This window comes from Scleropages formosus, chromosome 15 (genome assembly GCF_900964775.1).
Source record: "Scleropages formosus chromosome 15, fSclFor1.1, whole genome shotgun sequence".
Classification (NCBI taxonomy): Eukaryota; Metazoa; Chordata; class Actinopteri; order Osteoglossiformes; family Osteoglossidae; genus Scleropages; species Scleropages formosus.
The window spans coordinates 10,112,711-10,140,526 of NC_041820.1; the positions used below are offsets into that span (position 1 = coordinate 10,112,711).

General features: G+C 41.3%; 1 protein-coding gene across 2 annotated transcripts; it reads right to left on the reverse strand.

Moving 5' to 3' along the window:
• Nucleotides 1-324: 324 nt before the first annotated feature.
• On the reverse strand, nucleotides 325-26,014 carry LOC108922047 (tyrosine-protein phosphatase non-receptor type 14-like). 2 transcript variants are annotated; one of them, XM_018731913.2, is made up of 19 exons: nucleotides 25,735-26,014; nucleotides 19,656-19,972; nucleotides 16,333-16,502; nucleotides 14,704-14,801; nucleotides 13,913-13,980; nucleotides 12,742-12,815; nucleotides 12,446-12,533; nucleotides 12,137-12,225; nucleotides 11,584-11,671; nucleotides 11,273-11,352; nucleotides 10,547-10,604; nucleotides 9,939-10,011; nucleotides 8,259-9,580; nucleotides 7,788-7,922; nucleotides 6,954-7,178; nucleotides 4,825-4,953; nucleotides 3,524-3,752; nucleotides 2,960-3,123; nucleotides 325-2,845 (listed from the first exon to the last, which is right to left on the reverse strand). In XM_018731913.2, exons 2-19 carry the CDS (start codon nucleotides 19,821-19,823, stop codon nucleotides 2,717-2,719), a joined length of 3,387 nt encoding a protein of 1,128 aa, XP_018587429.2. In that variant the 5' UTR covers nucleotides 19,824-19,972; nucleotides 25,735-26,014; the 3' UTR covers nucleotides 325-2,716. The 2 variants fall into 2 exon arrangements, with proteins under 2 accessions (XP_018587429.2, XP_018587421.2); XM_018731905.2 differs by lacking the exons at nucleotides 13,913-13,980; nucleotides 14,704-14,801; nucleotides 16,333-16,502; nucleotides 19,656-19,972; nucleotides 25,735-26,014 and having other exon boundaries at nucleotides 3,524-3,785; nucleotides 12,446-12,914.
• Nucleotides 26,015-27,816: the final 1,802 nt, after the last annotated feature.

Below are 27,816 nucleotides of genomic sequence, written 5' to 3' on the forward strand. Positions count from 1 at the left end.
TTCTTCTAGAGTGCTCTGGAAAAGTATTTCCCCCATCCTGATATTTCTGAAAATTTAATATACAAAAGAACTAACAAAAAGGCAACTTGGGTAAACAAGCTTTTAAATCAGTTATTGAAGCAGAAAAGTTACAGTACCAATTGAGCCTGTTAATTTGCCTCTACATTTCCCCAAATCTATGAAACTGCATTCATAAACAGGTTCAGGTGGACTAGATGCAACTGGGCAGCCCTGTTCAAAACACAAAACTACTTAAACTGGGTAGTTCTTAACCAGCAAGGAGGTAGATTTTTTTTTTTTTAAATTAAAAAAAAAAAAAAAAAAAAAAAAAAAAAAAAAAAAAAAACCCTGCTAACCCAGAACATTAAGGCATATCTGAATTTTGCCAGAACACACCTTGATGATCCTGAAACCTTTTAGGAAAATGTTCTGTAGACAGTTGAAATTGGAACTGTTTGGAAGATAGTGGTCCTTTTATATCTGGTGTCAACATGGAATTCTACAAAAAGATCTTACCTATAGTCTAGCATGGTGGTGGCAATGCTTTGCTACTTCAGGGCCTGGGAAACTTGCAATAATTGAGGGAAATATGAATTCTGCTTTCTACCAGAAAATCCTTAAAGGATTATGTTCAGTCTTTAGTCTGGAAGTTGAAACTCAAGCACAACTGGATTATGCAACAAGACTGATCCAAAGCATGGGATCAAGGCCACCTCTGAATGGCTCAAAAAGACAGACATCTGAGGGGCCTAGTTGAAGTCCTGACTAGACCCCAATTGAGATGCTGTGGCAGAATGTTAAAACAGGCAGTTCAGCCACACTGGAGGGTTTTCCCCCCCCCCTCAGCATGAACTAAAGCAGTAGTGCTAAATTCCACTGCTGTGAAACTGATCCAGTTATCAGAAGCATTTGGTTCGTTATTGCTGCAAAAAGTGGCACAACCAGATTAAGTTTAAGGGTGCAATTAGTTTTTCCACATTAGTGAAAAGCATAATTTGCTTCAATAAAAATAAATTCTAAACTTGTTTATGCAGTTTCCTTTTTTGTTTGAAGCTGTAGAAGTATTTAGTATGAGATACACAAAGTAATCAGGATGGGGCAAATCTTTTACAGCACTAAATATGTATTCCAACTTTTCATAAAGTGAATTTGACAAGACATGACTAAAAATCAGTTTATTTACAAAATTTCAGCATTACATAGCTAAAAATCCATCATCTCCCCCCTTAAGTTTCCAAAGTATAAAATCTCAGAAGTGGGTGTTCACAGAATTATTTCAAATACATTCAGTATGGTATAAAGTCCAGTTTAAAACAAAGTTAAGCAATTGCATTGCAAAGTTGAAGGTGGGGTGGCCACTTGTCTTATGCATGCAAGTATCGTGCCATTGGGTGTGATTTGATGTTTACTAAATGGCTGAGCACTGGGACCTGAGTGCATCTTTCCATTGGTCATTCCCAACCAGCCAGAAAGTTAAGTTACTGAAGATGTGACAGTAAGAGTCAACAGGGCTAGTCTGACTCAGCACATTAAGCTTAAGTTACAACAGTACAGCTTTGCCTCTTCCCCTAATCATGGCTTTCATATCATTAAATGGAGGTTTGTCAGAAAATTGTCCCTGAGATCCTGTCAACTCAAATGCACATACGAATAGGTTTTGTGGCTGTATGAGACATGTTGCATGTACAAGCATGTCTACATTTCACCTCATACTATTGAGTTACCATATAAAGTACTGGTGAAAGACATGGGAAAACTATGGAATTTAAACTAGATCTGATTGGAGGAGAATGAAAAGTAAATTCACTTCTGCACTTGTGTGATTCTAATCCTGCAGGAAGAAAGAATTTGAACTATTACATGCTGCTAGTACAACCTGCCCTGAATATACTATATGCATAGTCCTAATGAAAGGGATGTAAATTTTCTGGAAAACAGAAGCTAGCTGTCCCTTGTGTTAAAGAAATCAAGGCCATGACTTTAGGCCTTGGGTGTGCTATATTTAAAGTCATATGGGGGAAGGATGTTGAGGGGAAACTTATGAAATGTCTGGACTATTGTATTTCAGTTGTCCCTGAGCACCATGTTTCCTGGATTCACTACATCATTGTATGAGAAGTACAAAGCCAGTACCATCTCATACTGTCCCAGCTGATGAATTTGTACATTAGCCATAAACATTTGAAGCAAGAGTAGTTGACTACCAGGCTCATGGTATATGGAGGGTGTGTAATTTTTCCATTCTACCCATTAAATCATTTTAGTTTTGACTGGGATTTTGTTTGAAAGTGTCACTCAGTTTCAGTCACCAACAGCAATAATTCACAGCTAACACTTAAACGTGCTAAACCACACATCCATAAAATCATTAGGTGCACTTATGCCAATAAAATGTGAAATTAAAGTGTCAAGTCAATAATAAAGTTAGCCAGATAACAGGTGATATTTCCCCATTTGCATTAATGAAATTGACATACATTTTAAAGACTACTACTTGAACATTAATTGGGAAAGAAAAACCACTAACTGGTTTACTAGCATTTGAACCATGTAATTTAAACAAAATCCTAGTCAAGGCTTAAGCTCAAGTGGGATGAAGCTCAGCAAAGCCCTAGAGACAACTTGAGTTCCCCCCCTCTGTGTGGAAAAACTACCATTTGCTGTGACACTTAATACTTGAGGGGAAAGGGAGGAGAGAAACCATAGAACTCCAAGCTCATATTAGGCGGGAGTTCTTGAGGAAGTAAATCAGGACCTTGTAGACAAATTTGTACTGCATGAAGGTCTGTACCATCAGCATGCGCTGCTGTCGCAGCCGGGCCAGCATTACAGGGATGTTGATGTTCTTTTTGGGGGAGGGGGGAAAAAAAAAAAAAAAAAAAAAAAAAGTAAGTTCATGACCCCATGTTCTATACATGTCATATGTAAACTAATGATAGATGTAAGGCTAGCAGCTCACCTGACTTTGCTCCAGGGCACTGATTATGAGCTCTGTGAGGATGACTATGCCCGTCTGGCCTGCCCCAGTGCTGCAGTGCACCACAACTGGGGGGGTCTGGCTTCTAGAAGTGCCCAGCACCCTGTTGGCATCACGTCGCACTGACCGAATTTCTTCCAGGTAGGCTGGGAGGAAGGGGGGGGGGTGTCACACTCCCATATACACTTGAGGATCAGCATGGTACTGGCCTCTTGAGTGGTACTGAGCTGTCAGCAATACTGTAATTACTGATACACTTATACCTGATTTGTGTCCTTTGTTACTGCTTTATTATGAGTGTGCCAACTGTAGCTCCTAATTACCTTCAGGATTAGAAAAGACTAGTTTAACCAGCCACACAGACGGCTCTTTTTAGATATGTTTCAAATAAAATTATCCATCTTGCTTCATTCCATTTCACCCCCCCCCCCCCCATTATTTATACTGGGAATATTTAACTGGTGTCTAATATTGGCAGTAAAGAGCTTATATAATAGTTCAAATGCCTAAGATGCATCTTGTGTCGTGTGATAAGGCCATGCTTACAGAGGAAGTCCTGGGGGTCTTCTGGACACCCATTGCTTGCCCACTCAGTGTACTGCAGGTGCCACAGAGGCCTCTCCTGCCCAGAGATCAGGTTCTTAACAGTCAGTCCAGTGGTGGTGTAGCATCCAAAGTCTGTGCAGAACTTAGTGGTCACTTTGAAGCAACCATGGATCGTAAGGCTCTGCTTCAGCTGAGGCCAGTAGCGCTTGCTCTGTGGCCTGCTGCCCTCCTGCAACAGAGCCATAGCAGAGGTTCTTGGGACCTGGATCATTTTCAAAAAAAAAAAAAAAAGTTAGCACTGTTAAAAACCAACCCTGACAACCAAGCAACTGAATAAAACATAAGCTAGTGCAGCCATCCGGGGAGCCATTCCATCAGAACAGATTTTGCCACCAACATGGGCTCACATCCAGGCCTAATCCTGATTGTAGCACACAGTTATAAATGGAAATTACAACACCAACGCTAACAATCAAGACACCATTAAGAGTGAGAACAGTTGTTCCTTCTATAAAAGTAATTTTAAAAACACCCCACAAAAATGCTAGGAATCTTCCCTGAAAAATCCAAATATTACATCCAGCTAATTTCAAATGGTAGACAATTACCAGTCACTGAACAGTTAACTAAAAATGTCTGAACATGTATTCTAATATAGGAACCTTAACATTCAGTAATTACAAAACCCTTCATTGTTTGAGCAAGGATATGCATTCAGAAAAGATGTTTTAAGATTAATCATTTTATTGAACAAAACTACTCAAGTCAGTGTCCACTTGTACAGCTGCAAAGGTCTGTTCAAATAATTTAAAAACAAAAGCTACTCAGTATGAATAGAAATCCTTTAAAGCCACAAGTTAGTGGAAATATCACAACCTTACTGAACACTGAAGTTCAGGGCTAAACATATTACAACCAAAATGTAAATGGAGAAATTACAAGCAAGCATCTCATGCTTATACAAGTAAATTTACCCATTCTCATGCATCTCTTGCAACTGATGTTTCCAGAAAGTTAGGGATATTGGGCAATAAGGGGAAGTTCATTTGTAAAATGTAAGAAAGCCTTCAAGAAAGGTGAAATGGTATCCTGACGGGGGGGGCAGGGCAGTTATATGTTATGAGGAAAACCAATTCAATACTGGTGTTTTTCCAACATTGACATACCATCTTAGTTTCTCATGGCATAGAAGCAGAACATGTAATAAAGTACAATTTTGTCATCTGCCCTCCTCCCCCCCCCCCCATCCCTTTCCCACCCTTCAAAGAACTGTGGGGCTTGTCAGAAAGGGCCTCACGAACCTCCTCTGCTGTAACCATGGCGATGATATTCACTCCCTGCTCCCAGACCATCTGCCAGAAGTCCTGGAATGTGTTTGGCAGGGGTCCTTGTGCAGCAATGTAGTGCCATTCTTGTCCAGCATTGGAAACCTGGGCACAGACACAGGGTGGGGGGGAGGAGAGAGAGAGAGAGGAAAAAAAAAAAAAGCACACAAAAACAGACCTATAGTGGGACAGCATCCACAAACTTACTATACAGCACAAAAATGTGAACTGACAGTGATAAAAATTAAGCCACCCTAGTTTATTGCAGAAAAGTAATTGTAAGCCATTTTGAGTTTAATGTACTGAAGTGAGACACTGGCTTTTTGAAGTCACTCTACAGATCAAGGACATGAACCAATAACCTAAAGGAAAGGCACACTGTTCTTTGCTGTGAAAAGTGAGATGCATGCTTTCCCCACCCCACCTGTGTACACTGTTTCCCATCTACAGCTTAAGATAGTAGAGTGAGATGTTTCAGGATTCTATATGGACAGAGGCATTAACATGTGATCAAAGCTGCCTCGTTTAATTTTTTTGTGGTGGGGGGTATGCTTTACAGCAATTCCTGCCCTTCTTTTGAAGGTGGAAGTGAAAGGACATGTAATCTGGTTCAGACAGACTAGCTTCCACACCATAGCACATTTCTCAACATCCACTATCCCTTGTTCACTGGAGCAGGATGTGTGTGGTGACCCTACACCTCTCCCTGAACACAGCTCTTGTGCACACAGACTGCTGTCATTGGGCACAGGGCCTACCCTGCTGCAGCCAGAATAGTAATCACTGCATGTAACCCTGCAGAGATGCCCGTAGCTTCAGGGTCTGGTTTGTGTGCGAGTCACTGTGCATCTAGCAGGAGGGCAAGAGTATGTGTGACAGGTAGAGGTGCGTTTGAGAAGTGTGATGTGTCCAAGAACAACTTTACCACATATAACCGGTACACCCCAGCCAGGCCCCTTCTCATCTACTTCTGCTTACTTGGTGGTCCTGCGCACAAAAGTCAAAGCTTGGAGGTTCTCAGCTCTGGGTCAGTTGTGGTGGAATGACCTTTCCCCATCACTCAGAACTGCAGAAACTATTTTGAAGGGTCTGAAAACCCACCTTTTCCAGATCCACTTCGCCCAAGATCTCTCCAGCTCATTTATGGTGTAACTGAGCACACAACTCCATAAGCATCCCCAGATACAACCTTTATTCAGCCATTACTCTGGTATTGTACTTACTTGTGTAAGTTATACTACTTTTTTAAAAAAAAAAAAAAAAAAAAAAAAAAAAAAAAAAAAAAAAGGGGGGGGGGGGATATTGGGATTTGTCTATCCTGTGTCTTATGCACCTACTTTAACAATGAACCTCAGTGCAGCAAGTGGTAGGGAACAAACTAGGTTTGCTTGAGACTCATGTCTGCAGCTATGTCTCCTCTTAATGTCATGCATAAGTTGTACTTTTGCTGAGATGTATGTCACTTTGGACAAAAGCATCTGCTAAATGGATAAATGTAAACTGGCAACAGACCATGCTGTTCCCATTGGTTCTTGGCGTACATATCAGAATGGAGAAAAGTTTAAACCAAGATTCTCTACCACCTACCTTTTGTATAGTTATGGTTATAAAGCAGGAGTAGAAGTAGGGTGATAAAAGATAAGCAGGCTAAAGCAAGACATTACAAAACTCTGGCCTTCTGCATTACATTGTATTTTTAAATTTTCTAAATACGACCCACTCCTGTAAATCTGCACAACAACTGAACAGTAAGGCAAAATTTCTTCCAGATCAAACAAAAAATGGTGAGGGGAAATTGGACTGCCAAGGACAATTTTGGTGACCATGGAAACAGAATCCAAGCCATTCCAAAATAGTACCATTGTGATTAGCATTATTGTGGTTGCTTTGAAACTGGTTATAAATTGTGCCAACATCTATAAAAATTGTCAAATGAATTTTGACCATTAATCACTGAATTATAGCTAGTCTATAGCTTAAGAGTCTCTTCCTAAAGGCCATTGCATGCATTTTCAGTCAAGCATCTTTAAATGCATTTGTTCATACATCTGATTATGTATCCATCAGCATTATTACATTAAGTTCTTGCTGCACTGTTATCAAACCTTAATGTGCGATGCATTGATATATCCAGTGTGGTTCTCCTTGGTGGGCATCAGCATCACCCGGTTCTCCTCATATGGCACCACGTCAGGGAGTTGATTCCCCTCTGTGCTGCTGGGCAGCAAGGCAGCGGCAGCTGCTATCCTGTCATTTGCTTTCCATGGGATCTGCACAAACTCAGCAGCCACCTGTTCCTCTTCTGCCAGCTTCCACTCCAGGAGCTTACACTGCAGGACCCATAGAGATAAACAGTTAAACATGTCCTTAAAGCTGAGGGAACATCATTCCACAAGTCACCCAATTATGTAGCCTGGGCACAACAATCTGAAGCAAGTATTTCCCTTAAATTATATTGTAGTGTCAAATATTTTGCATTTACAAATACTGTAAACACTTGCTTCATGAGCTGCTTGTTACAGGGGAAGTTTGAATCTCAGTATGTGGCATTTAGATCATAATTATGGGACAAATAAGCAAAGATGTATTTAGAAAAAGGCAACTAAACAATTCCCTTGACAGGCAGTACTTCCACAGCCTAGCAGTCTGATGCCACTAAGGCTGTGCGATTGGTGTGCTCCAAAAGCAAAATGTAGGCAGCCACACAGTCAGTAAATGTTAAAACACACCATTAAAATCTTTACTGTAGCCTGTTGTCCTGCTCAATCTCAAATGCTTCATTCTGAATTCATTCCCATGGTGTCACATTCCTGCCCTGTCTTGCAGGAGCAAGAGCAGTTTCCTACCAAATGCCTTGGATCCTACAAGTGACAGTTCCTTTGCATCACCCTTTACTTAAAGCCAAGCTCAGTCACAGCAGACCAGTTTAGGCCACTTACCTGTTCAATGTTATGATGCCCAAAAGGACCATGGGGTTGACTCTCCAAGATAGGGGGCCTAGCTGTATAGGGTCTGTTCTGGCCAAATGTCCAGATGAGCCTCCTTGGAGAGTCTTTCTCCATTTCTTGCTTTTTCTGCATTTTGAGAAAAGGGTATAAGGCACCCTATCAACTACAGGAAGTTATGCAAAATTATTTCCCATTTTTCCAAAAAAATTCCTAAAAAAACCTTCAAACAGCTAGGCTGAGAAATGTACAATATCCACTAATGTGTCATATTCTCAGCCCAAACTGTAGTGATAGGGAACAAATGCAGATTATATTGCTTTGTGCAGAAAAGACAGGGATTAACAGGTAAAATTGAACCTAAAAAAAAGACATTGATCTGTCTGCACTGTACTTAATTGTAGTTTTATTATCATAGGGACAGCACCATGTGGTCTTCCAGTCCTTGTAAGAAAGTGTTCTTACCCTCTGCATAATCTCTCTCTCCACAAAGCTATCAGCTGCAGAGAACATCTCCGACGAGGGCCGCTCTTTGACCACTTTAACTTTTTCCTTCACACGTGTCAGGACTGGTTCTGAGACTGATGGTGCAAGCATGCTTCCACTGAGCTGGTATTGCTGTGCACATGCAACTGTGCTGTCCTGGCTCTGAGCCTTGCCTTTCAAACTAGCTGGAGCCACCTCAGCAGCCTGCGGAAGGCCAGGATGGGCCATGCCCCTAGGGGCCGTGTACACAGGTGGAGGCCTGTTTGAGATGCTGGCCAGCGCAGCCTGTAGCTGAGGGCTAATCGAGCACTGGTTGAATGACTGGGTTTGGTGGCAGAGGACTGGGGTCTCTTCAATTTCCTTTTCACTCTCACTGCTGCGGATGAGCACTGCAGCATCAGACAGGGACCTTGTGTGCTGGGGTGAAGAGGGACACACCTCTTCCCTGAGGGTGTTTCTTCTCACAGTAGAGGCACTGAGCGACCTGAGGGCCATGGCCTCAATGTTCCGTACCATGCTGCTCATTGTTTCCAGGCTAGAGTGCTCACCGAGGGCTGCCCGTGTCAGGGGCTCAGTCTGCTGAAAGGCGTGACGAATTACTGAGCTCTCTGGTTGGAAGCGCCCCACCGACTGCCGGACCCTCCTTGCTCCCAGCTCCAGGCTGCTGCTTCTGGGGCACCCATATGGTGGAGCAGCCAGGTCAGGTGTGCTGGCAGTAGGTCGGAAGACAGGGTAAGGGAGTGGTGGGCTCTTCAGCATATGTGCAGTACTGTAACCAGCAGCACCAGGCTGCTCACCAGTCAACTCTGGTGTGCTGACTGTGTGAGCGATGATACCAGTGGGCTTGTTGGTGGGGCCTGAAGAATGAGTAAAAGGTGTGGTGGTTGCAGGCATGCTGTATCTCATCTGAGATCCCCAGGGGCCAGGCAAACGTGAAGACTGCTCCAGCATTTCAGGTTGGCTATACACTAGTGCCGCCTGCTGCCTGTTGGCAAAGGAGCTACTGAGGTTAAGGCTGCTCTGCCGAACAGCCATCTCGTAATCGGGTGTGGGCTGGTATGATGGTGCGATGATTGCACTGCGACTATAGTCAAGCTGCATGATGTCATTACTCCCTGGAATGCTAATGTTGGAGGAGACTGGCGAGGCTTGCACAACTGCCTGCAAGCGGCTCAGTGGGCTTGTGCTGGGGGTGTTACACACACTTCCCCTGTGGGCCAAGCAATTCAGGAAGCTGTACTCCATTGAACTTTGGTCTGGACTCATCTCAGACAAGTAATAGGGGCCCTCCTGAGGAATGTCTTTTGGGAAGGGGACAATGAAAATTGGGGGGGGAGGGAAAAAAAAAAAAAAAAAAACCCACACAAAAGTGTTACATGTACCTTACACCTTTTGTTTTGGAACAAATACATCAGTAAATTTGTGTTTTTCCATTCACATTTTCAGATATTTCCAATTCCATTTATGCATATTTAGCTATTCTGTCAATTTGGGTTTAAATAGGAGGAACAGGCCAATTAAAGAAATTCTAAAATATCACAGCACTATTTTAACGCTTTCTAAAATTATAGGAAGTTGACCACCTTTCCCTGCAAACTGACCTGAAGCCAGACATAATGGAAGAGGTTACACAAAAATTAACAGCAGCTTTGTTGGTACCTTGAGAGCTTTGCTGGTCCTGTTCTCCATACTGGGCAGGAAGGGACTTGAGAATGTAGGATGGAGGTCTTGTCTAAGAGGACAGGCATGGCACATCACTGTACTGCTGAGACATGTCTGGCAGCAGATGAGCTGGCTATGAGATGTCACCAACAGATATAGGAATCTGGTACCATGAGAAGCTAGCCATGCAAGTGCCAAGACCCAGCATCTTGTATAATCATGGCAATTAAACAATGTAACCTGACTGCAGCCAGTGCTGCACACTGGACCAAAAAGATACCTAAATTTATAGTTTATTTTTAATCCATACAGGTTAATTTAGGCATCTTATTTTGTACCTTTTCCTTAGAAGCATGTGTCTAATCACTGATCCACATCACAGCAAAAGGACCATTGTTGATTCGAATCCTAGCTTACTCTTACTGAAGACCATCCTGTATGTACACTCCAGAGTAAACAGTGTTGTAATCAATACACTGATGGCTGCCATGAAAGACATCTGCTGCATCAAGAGACTGGTATTCGTTTTATGAAAAAAGCCCTCCTGGCATCCTATGATCCACAAGACAGATGCATTGGCTGGTGAACCCATGGGAGGGTCTTACCGTGGTTGAACCACTCCATGTAGTTCGTCTCTCTATTGAGACTGGTGAGCACTCAAACCTGCAGACACCACAAGCAAGTGTAAAAATATTGTGAAAAATGGGGGGAGTTCTGTTTCAATGGGGAAACAAATAGAACACACACACACACACACACACACACACACACACACACACACACACACACACACACACACACACACCTCAGAAGGCTAGTAGTGTAGCAATTTGAGCTGCTGCCTTTGGACAAAGGTTGAAGATTCAAATCTCACCTCCAGCTGTAGTACCCTGGAATAAGGTACTGACCCTAAATTGCTTGAGTAAAACTACCCAGCTGTATAGATGAGTAAATTTAAAAAACTACACACATTAAACTGCTTTGGAGACATGTCAGCTAATGACTAGTCTATCACCTCAATAGACAGTTATTTAAAAAGGGATACATATGCAGGCTGTACAGTTGAGCCCATCTTGCTGGCCAAGAATCCAAGATCAAAGCAACCTTGCAGTACCCTTCAAGAAGGTACCTGACCTAAATTTCTTAGGTTTTCAAAAAATGAAGGCTGCCAGGTTAAAACTAGGTAAATAAGCCAAGTTATATCTACAATGTGAGCTGCAAACTGAGGCAGTGTGAACTAGAAAGTTGTTTGGCTTTGGGCACTGCCACATAAACATGGCAATGTTTAAAGTTAAGTGGAGCCATGTAAACTTAGAAAACATCCTACTTACTTTGCACTTATATTCTGTTTGTAGAATTTCTGCTTGGAAGTCAACAGCCTTGCAATGTACTTGGCTGTTTCCATATCATCCTACAAACACATTGAAACAGCATCTTTATAAAAATGATCATATGAGAAAAGTTGCATGGAAATAAAGATGTAAAGATAGCTGTGACTGGATTATTTCTTAAATGGGTGTGCAACATCACACAAGCTCTTTAAATTCATTTTGAAGAAATAGTGCTCGCTTCCATTTAACATTTAATTCCAGAGAGTAACCATGGTGTCTCCATCTGTGACCTCTGCACACACTGAACTCACAGTTTGGAATGCAATAGTGTTTCCTTTGCTCAGAATCTCCACAGTGACTGTGGATCGGCTGTGAGTGATGTTCCCCACATCATTCCATCTAAAAGATAGATAGGTCACTAACCTTTAAAAAAGGTTAGTAGTGATGACAACCAAGGTGGCATCATAACCATGGTGAACAACCTATGCCCTCTATTCTCCCCTTTCAAGTGACTTATGAAAGGCTTAAGCCACAAGACATGGAATCTGTTCATAATATTCCATTTTGTTGCTCATGAAGATGCAGGAAATATTCTTAATTGGACTTTCCCTTTGTGCCAGTCATCTTATGTCACATCTTTCAATTTAAGGGGGGGAACCCTTTAAAACTTTGTGGCAATTTTAATCCAAACCCATTGAAACCTATAAGTTGTACATTTACACTTCTGAATCACAAAGTCCTTTTGTCACATGTCTGAGATTTTGCACAAGAATGTTTTGACTTACATGGTTTCAGAGATCAGGATACAGTATACTGACTATTAAGAGAGTTTTAAAAACCAATACAAAGTAAGTTTATTTTCACCTGTGCAGTACAATTGGCCTCCCATTCCTGTGTCTAACAAACAGGCCGATGAAGGAGGCACCCAGGTAGACATCATTGGCGTAACCATCCTGTATAATATACAGCCAAACTCCTTTTTTTAAAATGGAAACTCCACACATTCATGGGCTTCAAATTCAAGAAAAGATTGCTTTCCAGAACAGGGATGAACTTAAGCAGAACATTTTTTTCCTGGAGAGGCCTGGTCATTAGTGATACTATGCATGTCAGGCTGTTCAATTCATTGCACCTTGCTTTCAGGCCAGTTTACTTACACCTTGCTCACATTACCTTAGCAGGAATGCTTTCCTCCCCAAAGTTATCCAGCTTCTCCACGTCCCTAATGTAGAGTAGCTCAGCTGCAGCAGCTGTCATTCCACTTGGCAACAGACAAAGAGGTGAGAGGTCCTACAGACCTGAGTTTATGGGCATATTTAAAGCAACCACCAATCAAGCCTAGCAAAAACAAAGTTTCTTTACACACACACACACACACACACACACACACACACACACACACGATTTGGGCTGCAGTTGCTCCTATTGTACAAAGAACTTAAAGCATGATACCTGTCCCAATGACCTACCAAAGACGTTTATGCTCTTCAGCTACTTTTTGAGTCCACTTCTCCAACACCTCTTTATCAGCACAAGTCCAACCCTGAGCCAAACAGTACAAATAAATCCAGGCTCCTCATACTCATATGGAGTGACAACAGCAACAGGAGAGTCAAGACAAGCATGAACTTGTGCATGCAGTAAAATGAATATCCTGCTGTGTTCTGCTCAGGAAGTTCAGGTTTTTTTTTTTTAACCTGAAGCTTTTGGCAAGATGGTTTCACACATGTGTAAAGCTGAATATTTTACTGAAGACTTAGTCCAGGTTTAGTCCTTTCAAAACTAAGGACCAAGTAGAAACTTATGCTACAACTATGTAGTCAGGCAATTTTCTGTCCCCAGTTTTATCACTAAAAAGCTTAATACTGGGAAAATAAAGCACTACCCTAAAGCATTTGTGGTCTCCACCCAGTAACATACACTATTTGTTTGTCAGGGAAGCATGCACAAGGCCTGCTGGAATAAGGGAAGCAGGAATGCTGGCCTGCAGGTTATTGCATACATACACCTGAGCTTCTGCAAGCTCTCAGAGAGCAGCATCACATATTCTTAAGACTACCATTTGGACAATCATTTACCTCCATTCCCTCAGTTTATATGGCCATAAAGGTGGTCCCTTAAAGAAAAGAAATATGTTGCAAACCAAGGGATGTTAAAGGATGAATTTGAGTCAGTTTTGTTCATGTATAGGTCTGTAGTGAACTTGTTTTACTGTAAAGGAGGCAACCAGTTAGTCATAAGTATGGCAGTGTAGTAACTCAACTTGAATACAAAAACATCTAAATACTGGCAGCAACACAGTGCCACAGAAAGTAGTGTTGCCATCTCAGTGCCTGGGTGGTGCAAGGACATGGGTTTGAGCCCCACTTGATGGGTGTGGAGTTTGCATGTTCGCCGTATGTCTGGAGGTTTCCACCCTCCAAAGACATGCTGTTCAGGTTCACCCATAGCATGCAAATTATAGTGTTCCACTGGTTTATGAAAAAGTAACTCATTGCAAGTACAGTACTAGCATTGTAAGTCACCTTGGTGAATAATGTGTGGGTTGATAAGGGTTCATTGGAAGTTGCTTTGGAGAAGAGTAAATGCAGTGTAAACACCAAAAAGACTTTTCCCTGAGCAAGAGTAGTGATACCTTACCACTGGAAAGAGTGCATACTCCTGAAGGAAATCCTGGGACTCAAACTGACTGACATCTCCAAAATCAGCTGTATGGCCACAAGATAAAGTCAATGTTAAACCTTGACACCGAGGCCACTGCTGCACAACATTCACCATTTCAGTTCCAAAATCTTGTTCCACACCTTAACTATTCCCAAAGGAAAAAGTAGAATCAAGATTCCCCCACCCTTCTTTCAGCAAACAGCACTAGAGCCCAAGTAGATTAGCATCACTGCAAGTCATTTTTCTTGAGAAATTTTGAGGGGTACAAAAAGTTATAACAATGCTTTTGTAACTGCTCAAGTCTTGTCTGAAAACTTGCTTGCTGTAACTGTTAATGACTTATTCAGTACCATCACCTGGTCTAACAGCCCACCCCACCCAATACAGAACAGCTGGCTGCTTCACAGAGAAGCCTTTAGAATGCATTTTAATTTGATTAAATTATTCATGCAAAAGATCTTACACTAAATACCACCCATCAACACAATAGCCATGTAATTAATCTAACCAGCTACCTTAAGGGTAGAAGAGAAAGATGTCTCATAGGATTATGACCCAGCTCTACAAATGGTAGATCACTATACAAACCAACCTTAAGTTCTCAGAAGGAGAAAAATAATGCCCTTAATATCTCTGCCAATATACTGTTGCCAACACTACTGTACAAGTTGTGCCTCTTTGGCATATTCCTAGGTTCATAATTACATTTTTTTTTTTGCACCTTAACAGGGATAAAGTCTGAAGTAATGGACTGCCCTTTTGCTTACCTTGCACAGCAAAGCCAGCCAGCTTGATTCCCTGTTCAAAACTGCACCGCAGCCGTCCTTCAAGAATTTCCTTTTTCACCTGAAGGTAGTACTGATACCTACACACCAAACACATTAGACTGCAATTAAACACTATAAAAATGCCAGCTTTGACACTTCCCCCATAATTTCATAGGGAATACTGCAATGCAACAGGTACCTGTGAATTCTTCCTTCATAGTACAAGTATATAGAAACATTTCATATCTATCCAGTCAATATTGTTATGACGACAAGTAAAGCCAAAGATTGTTTGGAAGGAATCCTAACACTTTTTATACCTGTTAAACAGAAGGACTGAAGTAGTTCTTTAATCCATGGAGCATCCTCTGGACAAAACCAGGTTATACTTGTCAGGTGAAACCACAATCTACAGTCTACTACAGTGGGGACCCATGATCAGGAAAAAGGCAGATGTTACACTTGATCATTGCATCCTAACCCTATGAGACAGCAGAAATCTGAGAATTGGATTTCTGAACCACAAAACCTGACAAGACAAAAATCTTCACTCTATAGAATGATTTTTTTTTTTTTGTACTGCCCCTTCACAAATGTACCTTGCTATATGTTCTGAGTAACTATGAGGTGGAGGTATCAGCTAGGGTATCAAGACCCACTTTCTCAGCAGCTTCCAACAGCGTTGGAATCAGACGACACTACAGTCTCCGGAAGCATGACCAACGGCAGGCTGATTGGAACCAGGAGAACAGACACTGTGTTCCTGCTGTGTTCGACAGCTCACACAGAAGCTATAATCACACCCTGCCTTCTCCAACAAGAGTGCAATTACTGCACCTCTTCAGTTGTATCTAAGAAGGCTATTTCAGGACATTTGATCTCTTGTAACCCTTTTGTAAAAGATAGTGAAAAGGCTTGAATTCCAGCCCTGTGGCTGATCATGGTCTTTGGATGTCAACTGCACCTGTAGGACAGGCCTCTACCCTTTTATTCAGGAAATGAAGACCAAATACAAATGGATTATCACTGCTTCCCATGGAGTTATATCTGTGTGCAAATTCAAAACACCCACTTTGTAAACTGCAGGCTGCCAGGAGTGCCCCCTAACGGCAACTACAAGCTTTGACACAAACTCGAAGACCCTGGATACATCAATGCTGAGAGCATGCACTTAAACACACTCACAGCTAGATGACTGCACCATCACCTCTGACCCCTACCTCAATGGAAAAGGAATTCCCAGACTCCTGGGAAACAGCTCATCTCACATGGAAAGGCGTTTCTCTCTCTCTCTCACACACACACACACACACACCTCTTGTCATCCTGTACAATTGTCACATATGGTAAGATGTTTGTTTAATAAACTTGAAGCCCTGACATTTTAAAACAGCTAATTACTGTCCAGAAAGTCAAAAGGTTAAAGATACTGAAATTATGCATTTTACACATTGAATATTAGTGTTCCAGCCACATTATTCTATTAATCTCATTAATACCAGTAGATTTGATTTCCCCCCAAATGACCTAACCTTTAAGTGCATCTTACACAAGATGTAATTTTTTTTGCACTATTCTAGCTCAGAAAACTGATTACAGTGGGGTTCTTGTGGTGTTGACCCTGGGTACCTTGTCACCTCCTGCTCCAGGCTCAAGACACTGGGCATGTAGAACATCACTCCAAAGTAAAGCAAGTGGTCAGTGGCAAACTTGTCCAGCTGCTTCTTGAGGGCTTTTTCCAGTACTACCCAACGCTGGAACTGGGATTTGCTCTGGAACCACAGGCCAAAGTACTGTGTCTGGAGAGTAGACAGAGCAAAGACACTGGTCTTACAAAACATGACATGTTGAAGGTCTTCAGTTTCTCCCCAAATGCCATGCTTGGCAAAAGATTTTTTTTTTTATTAAAATAACCTAGCTTGTCACCAACATGACAAGGTGACAAAGAATCAACACGAAACCAATATGACTAAGTCCAACCTGTGTTCTACTCCCTCTTTACAATTAACCCCAACTACAACTTAATTCCACATATTACCTCACCCCCACTCCTGTGGCAAAAACCCAAACCACAGACTGATCCAATTATCCAGAATCAGAAGCCAATTGATTACTTTAGCATCTGAACACAAGGTATGAATGGTGAGCCCAGGTTTGTTTAGTCGGTCTCCAATCATGTTTTTAGGTCATTTTGTGTCAGGGGACATTAGTCCAGAAGTATATTTTGGCAAAGAAGATTTTACCCTTAATCTTTGCAATATTAAACTGAATTACTGTTTTACCCTAATACAATTATGCATCTGAAACTGACATATACCCAACAACATTGAGAGGTTATGCACTAGAGAGCAGCCCATTTACAACGTTTATGCCGATTTTCTCAGGATCAGCGATCAAATCTGATTAATCCGAAAAATTACAAAACAGCAATCCCTTCACACATATGGGAGGAAGTTGATGGTGCACAGAATTTCAGTAGTCTAGCTTTTTTGATGAGCAACAAAAGGTCTTCATTACATGAAGATCATGAACCAGGCCAGGATTTGCTCTGTAACCATCTCCAAGTTCCAGGGATTGCAAAGATAGGAACACAGGTCAATGATTACACATAGGTTCTGAAGCAGTTTGTGCAATCTTTCCCCATTCAGTTTCATAGTAAACAGGTAGGTTACACCTGTATCTACTGTGAAGCTGTATCACTGGAAGAGTGTACTTGTACTTCAACCACAAAGCAAAACACTAAGACAAGTGAGTGCTTTGTTTCACACCCCCTCCCCAAACTTAGATGAGCAACATATTAGGTTTCCCCAATGTGTGTAAAATCATTGGCTGCCCATCTGAGCTTTTCAGATCAAGCCCTGACCTGCTTGATTTAAGAATGTCACTGATGTTTACAGGCAATTGTAAAAGCAGAATTTTGAAAATGAAATACTTCCTTCTGTAAATGTTATTGGAACTGAAATTAAAGTCAAGACTAGTTTTTCCAAGTCACAAAACCAGTTCTTAGCTCACTCAAAAGTATTCAAGTACTCAGAACAGCATTTACACAGCTAAATGCATAAGTTACATTAACTGTAGTATACTGTAGATGTAACCTTAAGACCCCAAAATTATTGTATGTCCATAGGGGTATAGTTTTGTGGGAGCAGCAGGTAGAATATGGTGACTGCTTCAGCCACTAAAGACTCAGGACTGAGTCTTATCATTGTATCATTACTCTGGATTGCAAGCAAGGAAGGTGGGAGTGGAAAAAGGGAACATTTAGCTTTACAGACATCTAATTGTCAGTCTTGGGGAGGGTCTGCTAGATTAATGAAACCAACAGCACTATTGGACAAATGCCTATTGAAAATTACATTATGCACCACCCCCGCATGTCTTCCAATAATGGGAATGGAGAATTTTGCTAAAGTACCAAATCAGAAAGCTACACAAGTACAGTTATCCCAATGTATAGTGGTGACTCATGGCATCACTCACTGCATTCCTCTGCTGGCATCAGTGCTGGGTAACATCCTAAGTTTGTACTGTAAAAGTAACTTTATAATGTTACTAAGTTAACCTTGACACCAATTAAAGAGTCTTGCACTGACTTTGAGCCATTGTTCAATGTTACAAATTGAGTAGATGCTGATATTCAGACTGCTTTTGACTATGCATCAAAACTGCATATCAGCATAAGCAAAGGGAGACATTTCTAAGTGTAAATTGGAGACATTTCAGTCCACTTTGCATAGTTCTGCATGTTAGTTTCTTAACCCTTTATCCCAAGACATTGACTACTTTATACATAGGGGTTTTTCCCCACTGGTACAGAGCCAAGTCAATTCACTGCTCTATAGTACTACAGGAGGGTTCCACCCAGGACATGCACTAGTAGATTTCAGGTTCAGCATTATGCCCCCAACTGTACTAAGCTCTGAGTCCTTACTGGGGGGGGGGGGGCCTAAAAAGGCCACTAGGTAACTAATGATACTTGCTACAACAATGAATAGCATCAACTGTACTCAGTACTAATTGGACAAAAAGTACCAGATGATGTAACTATCCTCTGGTGAAGCAGGCAGTGGGGTGCATTAAGATTGAGCCTATTAGAAGGGGCTCTAAGGAGAATGGCAGAATTGGTTACTAGGCACCTGAGTATTTGAATGACTGCCCTCACTCTGGCAATTACTACCATCATTATCACAAAGACATTTTTAGAACTAGACTTCTACAGCATAAATGGCTGAACAAGCCTCATACATATATGAATATGGTCAGATGACAGTTATATGCATTCAGCAATATATTAGTATTGTCATTTACAACATGTAACAGTGGAAACAATTTAAACACATTCAGGCCAGAAAAGTATCAGAAAGGGTGAAAACTTTTGTTCAGCTGAAGGGTTTGATTAAAATGGTAGTCTTAAAAACTAGATTCTTCAGAGGGAACAAACTTAAGCACTCCAACTTGTTTGATATTGAGGATCGAGTTACCACCCTGCACTCTGGATCCAAATTCAAATCCCCTCCTCCTACTGTACCCCTAGTAATGCATTTACCCTGTATTGACACAATAAGTTATCCACCTATGTAAATGTTAGTAAGTTGGGCTTTACTTGCAGTGTAACTTACTAACTTACACTTACAATTACACTGCAAGTGCTTTCAAAGGCAGTCACCAGTGCAACAATGTTCTTATTTAATGACTTGATGTGTCACACATCTCACAACATTGTGAAAAACAAGAATTCTGCATTGGAGGCTCCTAGTGAATTGTTCACTGAACAGCAGGGGAGTAAGAACCCATCTGCACAGGTTTTGATTACACATCTTACATTCAATGTAGGGTATATTGCAAGATAATCACATTCCTTCAGTGTGAAGTGACCAATTCACTTGAAACAACTTGAGCTTCTATACTGTTAATAGAACAGCAAGACAAGTTAAGTTGGATTTGCACCTTACCTCGGTGAGCTGAAGTTTCTGACCAACTGTTTCTAGGCACTCCTGTCCCGTGCTCTCTACAGGCTGCGTGCACTCGATGACAGTGTTGTCCAGGAGCCGAACCCGGACCAGAAAGGAGTTTTTGCTCGAGAAGCTGTACAGCCGGCGGATCTTAAAAGGGAACGGCATGTCTACCCTTTTGGCTGACAAAAAGTTGGCCCTGTGTTAGACAGCAGTGTTTTCTGCTTTTCCTGTTCTCTAAATTCTCTGTACACAGCAGTCACTCCACAGGAGAGAACCGATAATCCATTTCCAGGAACAGCCAAGTGTCCACCAATCTGGGGGAAAACAGGAGATATTGTGATGACTGAGTTTGGGCTCCTCTGCAAGCTTGAAGGTGCAGTTGTACAACTTAAGCAACCAATAAAGTGCAGGAAAAAAAAAAACTCTGTGTATAAGATCAATATACAGTACAAAATGGATTAAGGGCATTTAAGACTTTGGCAAATGACTATTGGAAAACAGCCAATGTAATTTCAAGCAAGCTAGTTATCAAAACATGGTTTGCCACATTATCCTGCACACAGACATCTATTCATTTAGCTGATGCTTTTCTCCAAAGCAGCTAACAACCATTTACACAGCTGGGTAGTTTTTACTAGGCCAATTTCCAGTAAGTGCCATTTCAAGGGTACTATAGCTGGAGGTGGGATCTAAACCTGCAACCTTTGGGTCCAAAGGCAGGAGCTCTTATGACAAGACCATCAGCTGCATACACATCATAAGCTAACCAACACCAAATACTCCCATTAGTAACCTCAGATCAAATATTTAGAATTCCATGTGTCAAAAGCAGTGCAGTAACAGGACTACAGAGGGCGATAGGCATCAAGTTCAACGGAGGGACTGCAAAGTGGTGAACCAGACAATCCAAGCAATTCATGCATTTCAATGACCACAAACAGGTGGTAAGCCATGCTACTGCTAAACAGCAAGGGGCTGTGTTTGCCAAGTCATGTGAAGCCCAGAGTTTCAAAAGAAAAGGAGGAATCACTAAACGGGTTGTGCCATTTAGTAGCAGGAAGGACTAGAGGGGAAATGGGGAATGTGCCACTTCTTGTTTGGGGACAGCCACATCATGTTGGTTGCTAGCCCTGACCCACCTGTGGGATGAGGAAAAAGAAAGCACACCCAATCAAAGGTATGCTGTGGAATGAGTGAAGGAAAGGGAATGAATACATTTTCCTGCCCTGGCATTTGGCAAGGGTTGGCTGACCACACCTCTGCAAAACCCAAATTTATGGAAGAAAATTGCTCCAGGCACATTTCACAACATGACGGGGAAATGCACCAAGAAAACATGAACAACCCAACTGCTGCACTGCAGATAACAGAATTACTGTTAAGGTTCACTTTATGTAAACAGATCTGGGCACCATTAAGCGCAGCTAAAAATGCATCAACCCTCACAGAAAAGTCAAGACATCAGCAAATTTAAATGTATGTAATTATGTCTGTACTTAAAGAGTAAGCTACTTTACATACATGCCCAATTTTATTAGTCATGATAAAAAGTCCAGAGCAGGTATGTTCAACAAGGGTACTGGAGAGGAAACAGATTCAAATCTAGGTCCTTGATTCCAAGGAGACCAACAGCATGCTACTGCTGCCCCATTCAAACCTACAACTTCCTCAGCAGTTGAGATGACATTTCTCATCAGTAACGTTACCATTTTAAGTGTTGTAACAGGCATGCAACAAGAACCAGTTTTGCCCTTTAGACATAAGCAACTGTTGACATGAGATCAAACAGCAGACATCACATAAGATGCCCAAAAGAATCTCACATCGGGGGGGGGGGCCACACAAGACCTTCATACCATAAGACAGCATTAAAAAAAAAACTAAGCTTGGCCATATGCCCAATCAAGTAGGAAATGTTAATTTGTTCTTGCCTTTACCTTTAATGATTCAAGATACTTGAATCTTGAAATGCAGTTTTAGTGTATAAACACACAACTTGATTCCAGCATTTTCAAGTTGTCTTGCTGTTCTTTGCAATGGAATTCAAGATTTTGGCAAACTTTTCAAAAACTGAGTCTGTTGAACTGACCCCTCCCACCCCACTTCCCCATCTTTTGTCTTGTGTTATTTTTCAGGTGCCACCAATTGAGAGACTGATGCCAAGTGACATCCATGCTTGCAATTGCACATGGTCACTGACTGATAAGTGAGTTACTTCACAATTGGTCCTGAATTACTACCTTACACACAAGTTTTACATATGCACTGTTGTAGACATGAACACATGTTAAGCTTTACCAAGCTCGTTACACTTATCCTTTTGACAATGTGCTTAGTTTACTATAAGCAAGGAACAACTGAATAGGAAACAATGAAAACAGCCAAAAAACAGCTATGATCCCACTGGTGCTTGTTTGCTTCTTTTCTGGATCTGTTATTTAGGGTATAACTGGAATCAAGACAAAATCCCCAACTAGCTTGCCTCCTAATGGTCTAATATAACTAAATCAGAAAACTTGTGAATTTGTCCTAGGAATTCAAATAAATTCCCAAAAGATACTGAAAACCAACACCATCACCTAAACCCCTTCCCCTGCCAACTTTTAATTAGTGCCCAGAAGCTACCAAAGAGAAAATAAGTCAGGGGGGAAAAAGTAGACCATTCTCTTTTAAAAGTGACCAAGTTGGCAGTGAGTGAACAGAGGACTTGTTCAAGAAATGTCCTTAGAGAAAGAGCAAAAGAATTACTGAGACAAGATGAACGCTCAGTGTGACACTGTACTCATTCAGTGCTGGTCCCTGGGATACAAGGCACCAAGACTTCCACTAGCACATCTTTTCTTCTGGGTCACATTGCTCCTTCCTTGAGAATTCCTAGTTACCTCCAGGTATGAAGAACCCTCCAGCCCTAAGCACACACATGCAAGTGGAAAAATTCCTTGAGAAAGTGGGTAACACTTAATCTAGATCTATTAAGATATCCAGCTGCTTAAGCCTAGAAAGCAACAGTAGCATATGGGTTAATGCTTTCCATTTCCAGTCAAGACCCAGGTCTGATTCCTAGTCAGGGTTGCATTATCTTTGATCAATACATTTAACTTTTTGCAGGAGGAAGTCAGTTATTTACCTGTACAGAGGTAAATAAGTTATTTATAACTGTATACTACATCAATTTAGATGAATCTCTCAGCTAAATTAAATGTAAACTGATATAACTAAAAAGTTAACTAAATATAACCAAAGCAATAGTAAAATATGGACAACGTCAACATATTTTAGCCTGAGCGGTGAGCCCATGTCTGGTTTGCCTGAAGCTACAAAGAGCTGACAGCAGTCATGGGGGGGTCTAAGAACCTTCCCCCTTCCACCCCATCAAATCTGACACCATCTGTATCACGGGTGCACAAATCTTGAGTGAGTAGAGGTGGAATGCTGCCTACATGGCAGGTATGAGCATTTCTACAAATGGTGGCAATACAGTCCTCTTCCCATCACTCTGCTCCAAGACCAAGTTCACCATTTGTAGATTTGTTTGGGTTACACACCAGCCAATTCCCAGATGTCACACTGCACAGATTAGAACTTCAACCATTTCCTTGGTACAGTACAGTACCTAGTGCATCTAGATTGTATCAGTGGTGATCATTCTCTGAACACTGAGACCCCTTTCACCATAAATTCATGGTTTTAACTCATGCATAACAGTACAACATCTTGGAGGAAGGAGCATTTAACAATGACTGAGCATCTGCTCATCACCATCTTAAAGGGAAAAAAAGAAATGCTATGATTTTCAAAAAATTCCTGCTTGCTCATCCCCTCCACAAATGTTTCAAAAATCTAGAGCCTGTCAGTTCAGTCTTGACCCTAATTTGCCAGAACAAACTCCCTCAGAACTGCTAAATCCCTGACAGTTCTAGATGGGCCTTAACTGAACTAAAACTCCCCCCAAAAAGCTCTAAAGTTGTCCAGCACCATCTACTGTAACTATACAGCATCTATAGTTACTGTATCTAAATTGATTTTAAGGAAGCCAGAACAATTTGTAGCAAAAATGTTGAAATCAAAGAAGCTACGCATAGATAATCATGTATATCTCAAGAATCTGCCAAACACACAAGTCATGCAGTCAGCTAGCTGACACTTTCCCCACTGTTAATTTTTGAACATTCTCTGGTTGCCTTCACTGTTCACAAAAAATGAATCCTAAACATTGCATAATGTAGCCACATGAAAAATCACTGCAGCTGGCTATTAAAAACATGAGGTAAGGGGGGGGGGACCAGTAGCAGAATACTAGTCATTGAACAGCAGCACAATATAGAGAACAGAGTGGGCTGAGCTCAGCCATCTAAAATCACAGCATCATCAACATAGTAGCCTCATGATCCAGGAACTCAGCCAAGAACACATACTACAGAAGATTGGGCCACTGACACATTCTACAACACATCCCTTGATTTCCATTACTCATGTTGTCACTTTTGCTGACTACACCTCAGTAAAAGGTTGTAACAAACACAGGCTTTAATCAGAGTAAACAATGCTTATGACTGCAGGCAGCTGAGCAAGTCAAACCACAAATATTCCCATCCAATAATTAAATAAACTAAATATACTAGCAGCCTACTGCATTATTTGAGTTGTTTTGCCTACAGACGTAAGGGAACAAGGTATGCAGAAAATCAGAGACACTGTACATGTCTTCAGGTTAGTTTCAGTAGTACACTGGAATCTACAAGTGACATGTCCAACAGTCATTCCAGAAGATGACTACTGGGTCTGCTGTAAAAACTAAAGAGCATAGAAGCAAGCATATATTCAAAGCATTAATCACTCATCTTTTTTGGAAGAAAGAAAAATTGCTATTGTAGTTGAATAAAGACAGAACTCAATATTTTCAGCGCTATAGCGACCATCATCATACTTTAACACTGCATAGCAATACTTTGAATAAAAGTACAAATGTCAAAGAGGTGCAAAAACATGCACAAGTGAAGTGGAGGCTTTTGGTTGTGTGGCAGAACCCAGACACCTGCTTTGGTTAAAACAAGGACCATTTTTAATTAGAGGCCTGTGTAAAGAGGGCTTAATTGTGAAGGAGCAAACAAAAAACCCCACCCCAAGATACTCATTCAAATTTTAAGAACTTACATTACTACCCATTCCCAGCAAGGTTTGAAAAGCAATTCACATTAACTTCAGACATGATTTCCTCCCTCCCCCAGAAATAGACATTGAATGACTACACTGGGATACTCCAAGGCCACAATGCTGAACATTTTTAATAATTCTGAACTAAAACCTCATAAGGTACAAAACAAGCTATAAACTTGTATTAACCCAGTTTATACCATACAGAGCTCTGATGTGTGTGGGTGGATGTACAACAACAGTATTAATTAAAATCAAACCATTTTAGATTTGTCAGAGCACTTGTAAAATAAGTAATTCTAGTAATAATAAAGAATGCGCTAGTAACATACGAATTCTTACTCGAACAAGGGACGTGTGCGGGCTCCCGCATTCAGTGCCTTAACCATCCCGGCTCGTCATCGCTGCTGCGTCGCGTTTGGAAAAGCGTGAACATTTGTTTACAACGTGGCCATACGCCGGTCTGCGCTTTGCGGTTTATTTTCCTTCAATGAAAGATCATATTGCCAATAAGAAGCCGGGAATAGGTGAGTAAAAACACTTGCTTTTTCCTCAACTCGCCTCTTCGACTTTATAGTTTATTATTGGCAATTATAATTATGTTCCTTCAAGAGCCGGACGGTCGCATCCCTGCTGACAGCTGAGGAACCAGCAACGTAACGTTTATCCCGCTCAATGATTCAATGCGCAGAAAGAAACGGGAGCGACACCCGGAGAACCGAACTCCTATAACTTTTAAACTTCTATATTCGATCATTAACAATACTTTGGTTCGTTGCGCCTTTCAGACAGTTTGGTAGCGCAGAGTCATAGCAAGTAGTACCGCGCAAACGAGAGAAGGGCGCCGTGGTTGTGGGATAAACGAGAGTTAAACTAAAAGAACGGAACGCTGAGGTAAAACAGACTAGACACTTTCACTCACTCACGAATGGAAAGTCACCACCATCATGCTGGTGGTCCAGCTGAATTTTCCCAAAACCCGACGGTGTCTCCGGTGAAATCCTCAGCGTCGCTGCCTGCTCCAGAAACCATGTAAAAAGTACTTAAGTTAAAACTGAAGCCATGCCAGAGACACATGTGCACCTGGAGCAGAAAAGAAAGCGTTCAGGCCCCCTCCCTCCTATTTGAAGCCCGTCCCCACAGGTTGTATTGGCATCCGCCGCGCGCGTGACACGCGGCCCCGCGAAACAGCACCTCCCCGCAAATTGGCGCATCCTCGTCGTCGCGCGCCGAACCGCGTGCACGCGCCCAGATTCACAGGGACGCGATTTCCTGCGATCGCGCTGTCTTCGTGTCATGTCGAAAAATACATTATCGTGTCCCCTTCCTGGGTCGTTAGCAGAAGTTACTAACCCTCATATTTCTCCCGTGTGCTCTTTCTATTTAATGAAATGTCATTTGGTACTTAAGTACTTTGCACTTTTTAATTCCACCATTATCACAATCACTTCTAATTCACCATCTCATATGTATTGTTAAATTAATTTAATCCTTATCTTCTGCTCCTGGAGGTATCCACTGGAAGTATTTTTATGTTTAATACAACAAAATAATACTGGGTTTATTTTGGACTGGAGTCTGTCTTCCCTTAAAGAACAACTTTAATTCGTTTATTCATACAAGTAACATTTGTGGTGAATAGGTATTTTATGTCTGTTATTATCATTCATTCATTTTCATTAACCGCTTGTCTTGGTCAGGGTCGCGGAGGTACGGACCCTATATATCCTACCCTGGACGGGATGTTCATCACGGAGTAATTATTATTGGTTTTTCTTCTTCTTCTTCTTCTTCTTCTTCTTTATTTCAAAATATTACCTACCAAAGAAGAAAAATGCTCAACTCTCATTATGAGAAATTTCACATCCAAACTACGCCCTCCCCTGGTACACAGAGATATCAACGTGAAACTAGATCAAACACCTTTCCAACCGGTTCACGTGTGCCGCGCATATCCCATCTAGATTATAAATGCAAAATTACTTTACTTGGCAGTCTGTGATTTTACATGAGAACCACGGACCTCTTCCTAGCGTGCTTGAATACAACTCATCTTGTTAGAACTTGTTTACTGCACTGCTTATCTTTGTACCCACGCTCCTCAGAGGAATGCTTGAAAATGTTCGCTTCATGATTTATGATCATGGAAAGTTTGCTTTAAATAAAACTGAAAGTTCACATCCAGCTGAAGCAGCAGAAAATTCTGCAGTCTCAGTGATACCGCGGGAGCGGTTGTGCAGTTCTCAAACAGGGTCATAAATGTCAGCCTTCTAGTTTTACTGTGCCATCTGAGACTTTTTTGATGAAACCTTCTCATGACATTTGGGTGCAAGTCCTCTCACGCTAATATGTAACAAACTACCTGGGAGTATCCAAGACCCAACTTGGTCGGCTCTGGTATAGTTCATTATCTGCATGTTGAAAAATCTTTGAGATAAATTCCAAACTCTGCACCACAGTGTCTGACAGGAAGCATGTAAAATGTGAAAATACAAAGGAATTTTCCACCTAACCAGGACATTTACTGCAGCCTTTATACATTAACAAAATTTCAGATTGAAAATGTGGAGAAACGGAATACGTGTGAAGATGGCCTTCTAGAACTTGCAATAGCAATAGGTCATTTTGAACTTTAGGTATTTAAAAACATTAATTTAGAAACTAAATGGCAAGATGTTTACCACTGGTAAATAACGGAAGTGTAGTGCATTTTATTTTATTTTGGAAATGGGAATACTTCAATAAAATGTAGAAAAAAAGTGGCATAACTTACTTACTCTTACTCAGATTCCCTTGCATTTGTATAGAACATACATATATGTCTAGTGACTATTTTTGTTTATATTATTGCATACTTTATATTTTTCATATATTTTTTATCCCTTATTCACATATTCTATCTTCTCATCTGTGTCTTGTCACTGCCATTCTGTTTGTGCTGTGGAAGTTTCTGTCGCCGAGACAAATTCCTTGTATGTGTGAACATACTTGGCAATAAAGTTCG